We start from the raw sequence: 7,139 nt of genomic DNA, 5'->3' as shown, positions 1-7,139 counted from the left end.
ATGCTGCTAACAGAAACATGCTGCTAACAGGACCATGCTGCTAACAGGACCATGCTGATAACAGAAACATGCTGCTAACAGAAACATGCTGCCAACAGGACCATGCTAACAGAAACATGCTGCTAACAGGATCATGCTGCTAACAGGACCATGCTGCTAACAGGACCATGCTGATAACAGAAACATGCTGCTAACAGAAACATGCTGCCAACAGGACCACGCTAACAGAAACATGCTGCTAACAGGATCATGCTGCTAACAGTAACAGTGTTTTTATAACACTTTTTATTTGAATATCTTTTTATTGTTGTATTGTGCTCTTTCCTCTCTATATGTTGTTTGTCAAAACAGGTCTCTCTTGAAAATGAGTCCTAGTAACTCAATTAGACTAACCTGTATAAATAAAGGGTTAATACTTTTTAAAAATCAGGACATCTTGGGTTTTACAGGACAAGTTGGTTGAGATGCAGCTGTATGCAGTTAATGTGGCAACTCCTCCATTGCTCCATAAAGGAAAAAAAAAGAGCTTCTGTAACAGGAAAAATGTAAAAATGTTGGCACCGCAGCTTATTTAAACAAGAGTCTTCAGGCGTTTAACTGATGTCCATCAGGACACACACACACACACACACAGTTTTTCAGTGAGCAGGAAATGGTGTATGCGTGTGTGTGGTTCTTTGTTAGGACCAAACCAAAGGTCAAGGTTCCTATCCAGGCAACATTTGATGTTAGTAGCAGAACCCACTGAGTTCACACCAGAACCTCGGAGTTCATTTAATGTCCTGTGCAACCCTGTAAAAGAATCTCTGACTAGTTGATCACATCTGATTGTTTGACTCTGTGCATAAAGACTAACACAAAATATAACTTTAATGTTGTATCTGTTTAGCCTTGACAGCCGATATACATCATCGCCCCAGAATGCATTGCGCCAGTAAAATAATGACTATGCACTTAGTTGAAAAATACAATAAACATAGAATTTCTTAATTAGGAGTTATCACGTGTCACAAATAACAACTTTTAAGACACATTTAATAATATCTGTATGACTGTATGTAAGACACAAAATGTATAAAGAGCTGAGAACCCTTACTTTGATGGGCTCTGTGCTGAAGCCGATCTTCCTGCTGGGTGGTACTGGCTCCTCTTCATCAGGGAGGCCGGGGATTTCAGAGCAACTACTCTCCGGTTGGTATGGCTCCTCGTCTTCTTCATCATCCTCATCATCTAGCTGACTTCCCCCAGAGTCCTCCTCTTCTCCAGGCCCACTGTACGCGCTGACATCTACCAGATCTCCCTCTGAGTAATCCTCCTTCCTCGAGCCATCCTCATCATTGTCCTCCTCTTCATCGCCTCTCCATTCAAAGGAAGTTGGCTCGTTCGCTCCTGTTTCCAGAGTGGTATGGACCTCAGCCTCCACTAACGTCCCTTCGGTCTCAGAGGCACCAGCTGAGACGTCCTGCTCTCTGGAAGGAAGCTCCGCCTCAAGGGCCGCAGCCGTAGCTGACCCTTGGTCTTCAGTCACTGCTGGCTGGACACCGGACTCCTCAGACAGGGAGGAAGCACCAGTTACCGAGGATGGTAGCGAGTTGGAGAGCTGGTCACTTGACTGTCCAAACCCATCGGGTTTTTCTACTGTGACCAGAACTTCTGTACTCCTTTGACGCTCTGCTGCCTGGGTGCTTGTAACTCCTGCGTTTACTTCTGCCTTGGTCTCCTGACCAAGAGAGGGCACCTTGGAAATATAGAAAGACCATACTGTCATTAGACCTGTCACGATAACAAATTTTTCTGGGCAATTAATTGTCTCAGAAATTATTGCGATAAACGATAATATCGTTTGAAATTTTACAATAATTAGTAATGGCAAATTTAAGAAGAAATGTTTGTTAATTTTTGTGTGTAGTACCTTTTGTGACCAATGGATGGAAGTATGAAACTGTCTGAACCTAAGGATGGATAGTGAGGGAGCGTGCAGCGTGTCTCTTGAAGAAAATGGGAGGGAGGCCCCTTGACGTGACATGGGCTGTCTCTCCTTCCTGTTTTTCAGTTCTCAAAATGGCGGATGCTCGATGTGGTTTGAGCTCTTTAGCATAGCATTTGTCACACAAAGCTTTTAATAAAAAAATCAGTAAAATAATTCTCAGTTTCTTTTTTCAGAAAAAAACTACTTCTTAGACGAAGGCACGGGTTTCAACCGAGAATTTTGGAGCTTCGACAAAACTGAGTTTTTTTTCCCTGAGGTCGGCCTGTTAGCTTAGCTCGTAGCTTAGCTTCTCAGCTTAGCTGCTTTTAACAATCCAAAAACGTGATTTTGGATTGTTAAAACAGATTTTAAAGATAAAAGAGAAATGGAGGAGTCAGTGAAGAGCACCGGAGTTGAGTCTTTTATCATCCAGTGTCTTCAGAAGAAAGAGAGAGACATGAAGAAACGATAAAGCCAATAAATGAAAATAAGGTAGATAATTTTCATTTATCATGTGATTAATTGATTTATTGTTTATCGCAACAGGTCTAATGTCATTTATTGAATTCACATGTTTGGATTTCTATACTTGTCCTAAATGAAGCTTCATTTCTTACCTTCCGCTCTGGTTTATTGCCTCTGGCGGGAATCTTGGGTTTTGGTGCCAAGGCAGGGGCAGACCGATGATTTGGGACATGGAGATTGTTCTGAAGGTCACACTTCTCAAACGCAGCACTCAGTTGGCTCACAGTAGGGCTGACAGCGTCTTTGGAGCCAACTGAAGCGGTAGCTGAGGGAACAGCAGCAGGAATGGGAGCCGGGGGATCATCCAGTCGATCCAGGGCTTCAGTAGACCCGTTGAAGCGAGCCACAACGTCCAGACGGCTGTCCTGGAAACCTGACGCCCGTTCCTTTTTCAACAAGATGCGGTTCGTAGCGGCTTGCTTCTCCTGACAAAAAGAAATAATCTATAAATTTAGGCTGATTGGACGTCATAAAAAAACTACACATAAGAATGATGACGCACCTGTAGAGTTCGTTGTTCAAAGATCCTCCTGGTCTCCTGGAGCTTAGAGAGACCAATAGACGAGACTCCATCTGTTCCAGTGGATTTAGAGTCAAAACGGTTCACCCTTTCTGAGACCGTACCTCCAGGTTTCAGCAGGGCGCTGTGGTTCACGTTCTCATTCAGGCTAGAGGCCCTTGGAATAGACAGTTTTAGTTGAGTCTCCTCACCTGTAAATGGAAAAGAATAATAATAACTAGAGAACTTAGACAATGCAGCTACTTCCTAAACTTTTACCTGTAAGTTGTGTTGAAAGACATTTCTGGTCTGTAAATAGCAAATACATCTAGTTGGCACACAAGTCAATATAGTTGAGCCCACTGGGGAGCTGTGGCTGAGTGGTTAGAGCAGTCGTCCTCCAATGGGAGAGTTGGGGGTTCGATTCCACCAGCAGTCACATGCTAAATTGTCCCTGGGCAAGACACTGAACCCCTCATTGCCTCTGATGTGTGTCCCATCGGTGTATGAATGTGATAAAGCTCTGATCATTCTTTGTATAAATCTAGTAGAGTGCTGTATGAATGAGTAAATGAGGCACAGATTGTTGTAAAGAGCTTACAAGTACAGTCCATTTACCACTTACGGGGTTTCCTGTAGAAGACATGACAAGTTCAAACGGCTGATTCTTTTACAGTTTTTAAGAAAAATTAAGATACAGTGGAAGTCAGTCCAAGTTTGGATGTGCGAAATAGGGGCTACGTAGATTCTTGAGAAGAAAATAACACAATTCCTGTTGCAGTGAAAGACACGGTTAGTAAAAGAAAACAAATACATCAACAATTCAATGCATGAACTATGGGAATTATAAAAATTGTGCAAGCAGGTATAGTTTGTTTGCTAACAATTTTGGCAGATTTAAACTAGAGCCCGACTGATATATCGGTAGGGACCATAATTTAGGCCGATATAGATGTTTGGGGACCCATCGTCTGTGATAATTGTCCCATTATGCTCTGATATAAACACTTCTAATTTACACCCCTAAAATGCTGGAACCAGCTGTAATTGTACAATGTATCCAGCAGAGGGCGCAAGAACACTACTTTCAAGTCATGGCTGTTCACTTAAGTTTCACTTTCAGCACAGATGAAGCAGGGAGCAATACTGTGTAGAGTATTTTGCTGAACAGAGCATAGTAAGTTTATTTTAACTGGTTTGTAAAACAAATCAATAATAATAAATTATCTTCAATCCTCCAGCCCGCTTGTCATGCTACGTGACTCTCATGCTAGCAAGCTAACGTTTAGATAAACTAGCATAGGCTATTGTTTTGTAAAACTTTATCCAAAACAATAAATCTAATGTAGCGGAAAATATATATATATCAGTGTTAGTAACGTTATCTTTGTCGTCCTCAGTGAAATGCATTGTTTGTCTAAAATATTTACTTCTCTGCTAAAAAAATATTAAAAATAATCATTAAGTACTAATCCTTCACTAAACATGAGTGACTGTTTAAACAATGAACAGGGAAGGGTGTTTCTTTGTTTAATTTATATTTATGTAACACACTTGATAACTTTATGGTGAATAGTGGAGAATAGAAAATGTGAACACACGCTAAGAAGACTGTTTTTATGACCAGTGCACCACTTGTAAACCTGCTGTGGGACTACGTATAGAGTGGATCTGATTAGCTTAGCTTCATGGTTGCTAACAGCTGCGCTAAATAAACAAGCTCCGCTCCACTCGCTGTTTTCTTAGAATATTAGGGGTGGACAAAGATAAAATATTCTCAGCCATTATATCAGTTATTGGCGGCCGCCCTCCCCTCCCAATATCGGTATCGGCCAAAATTTCCATATCGGTCGGGCTCTTGTTGAAACAGCTCAGAGGTTAGTGAGACGTTACACTAAGTTAAATGTTCTGTGGTAAAATCTAAAAATAAAGCAAATTTTAAAATATGTTACATATATCTAAATCTCAGTTCAGTTATATAAAATCTAACTTTCAGGGACTTGTTTAATCCTTAAACAAACTGAACTGGAAAAAGACTTGAAAGGCCAGCTCCAACGCAATCTATGCTAACAAGACGAGAACACGACTGCTACTTGTAGCATCAACATCAGTGTAAAAATACTAAACTCAAAGGAGTCCATTGTCCATTAGTCCATTAGTTACTATGATCATCCGCCCAGAGTGGCACTCTGTAGAGTAGGCACAGAAAACACTCACAGCTGTTATTAGCAATAACTTGCTCTATATTACAAATTTATTGTTGCAGACACTGTTCTGTATTTTGGTTCGTCTGTGGATCACAAGAAGATAAAACCAAGTTTGCAGCATCCAGACTGCAGTCACCGCAGCCGATGTGTTGTCAATTTCAGCTTCCCAAACCAAGACAAGGAACTAGACTCAAATCTGTCAGACACTATCTGTTTATTTCACTTTTATCACACTGTGGGTTCAAGAGTTGTTGTTTTATAAATCAAAATCAAATGTTCAAGTCAGGTAACAGAGTAAAGTCTCAACCACGGTACGTTCTTATCAAATGCACAAGTTAGCAAAACTGATAAAAAAAAATCTAATTTTGTCTAAATGTTCATGGTATGTTTGTTTTCACGTCGCTCTGATTGACAGACGTAATCTGCCCTTAATCTCAACGTGTCCATCAAAATTATAGCTAAAAATGTTGCTTACCTATCACTTTGGCACCGTCCTCCTCATCACCTGGAGACTGCATCTGCATGAACATGTTCTTGATGCGGTGAACGTTTGAGCCATACTTCCGGCCCCTCCCAGTCGGGCGGGGCAGGAGAGCGGGTTTTGAGGCAGGGTCAGCGCCTCCGTTAGCGGCGTTGTTGAGGTGGTCGGTGGCCCTTTTCAGCGCCGCCAGGCCTGCCTCGTAGGCGTTTCTGTGGGGGGAGGGACTTCGCAGACTGGAACTGCCACTGTTTCCACTGGAGGCCCCATTCCCCCCCGTGGCTGACGGGGGCTCAGTCTTCATCATGTTTGATGCGTCAGATGCTCCCAGGTGAACAGCCAGTTAGTGAGGATAAAGGCGGCTGCATCCTGAAGCTGTGCGACATTCACCTGCTGAAGCAAACAAAGAAAGCTCAGATTATTGCATAGATTATTATATTTAATCATATCTCTATTGTGTAGATAATTCTTTTGAAAACGGCATTTATTAATGGGACAGAAAGACAACAAAGTTCAAGGTCTAGATTCAAACTACAGACGTGCAAAATGTGCAACTTTGAGCATTTCACATTAATTATTCAGGTGACACGGTGGCTCAGCTGGTAGAGCTGCTGCCTCTCAGCTAGCAGGTCACCGGATCGAGTCCTGGCCTGGGGCCTTTCTGGGTGGAGTTTGCATGTTCTCTCCGTGCATGCGTGGGTTTTCTCCTGGTACTCCGGTTGTTTTATGCCTATGTTGTTGGAGGTCTTATACTGTTACTCAGTTAAGACTCTATTAGCTTTATTGTTGCTTTTTGTTTTTATTGTTTGCTCAAGAAAGCAGTTAAAAGCATGTCCCGTTACACAGAACCCACAGGGTGGGAACCCCAAGTGTGTCACAGCCAAACACAACATAATCAAGAGAGGAGCCAGGCAACTGAGCTGAGAATAAAGACAGGAAGTGTGGTGGAAACAGCCAGCTCTAAATACATGGACGCTGAAAAGCTCGTCTGTGAAGACGTGTCCTGGTTAGTTCGAGCTCTTGACATCAGACGGCAGCGTCATGGTGGCTGTTTGCTCTCATGCACTAAGCTGAGCTAAAGGAGTAGTTCACACATTTTGAAAGTTGTACAGTTCTGTCGGGGACAGCTCTTAGAATGACCAGTTTAGAGAAACAGAGTCTAAGCCTGAGAGAACTGATGAGCTAATATCAATCCATCCATCCATCCATCCATCCAACAATCCGTCTATGCATCTTTCCATCCCTCTCCATCCGTCCTTCTGTCGTTCATCTATGCGTCTTTCCATCCCTCCATCAATCCATCTATGCATCTTTCCATCCATCCATCCACCCATCATCCATCCATGCATGATCTTTCCATTCGTCCATCCATCCTTCCATCTACCCATCCTCCATCCAAGCATCTTTCCATTTGTCCATCCATCCATCCATCCATCCATCCATCCATCCATCCATCCATCC

General features: G+C 42.5%; 1 protein-coding gene across 1 annotated transcript in view; it reads right to left on the bottom strand.

Moving 5' to 3' along the window:
* The window catches only part of LOC119421476 (neurabin-2), a 37,107-nt gene extending 31,100 nt beyond the window's left edge, over positions 1-6,007 (bottom strand). Inside the window, exons 1-4 of the mRNA XM_037688826.1 lie at positions 5,676-6,007; positions 2,997-3,205; positions 2,587-2,919; positions 1,097-1,738 (exon numbers count right to left, since the gene is read on the bottom strand). Coding sequence (XP_037544754.1) covers positions 1,097-1,738; positions 2,587-2,919; positions 2,997-3,205; positions 5,676-5,985 — 1,494 coding nt within the window. The 5' untranslated portion in view covers positions 5,986-6,007. The remainder of the gene's footprint in view (positions 1-1,096; positions 1,739-2,586; positions 2,920-2,996; positions 3,206-5,675) is intronic.
* Between the last annotated feature and the right edge of the window lie 1,132 nt (positions 6,008-7,139).

This window comes from Nematolebias whitei, chromosome 15 (genome assembly GCF_014905685.2).
Source record: "Nematolebias whitei isolate Nwh7 chromosome 15, NemWhi1, whole genome shotgun sequence".
Lineage (NCBI taxonomy): Eukaryota > Metazoa > Chordata > Actinopteri > Cyprinodontiformes > Rivulidae > Nematolebias > Nematolebias whitei.
Note: the sequence above shows the minus strand (reverse complement) of the source record. Positions and strands in the feature narration are given on the sequence as shown.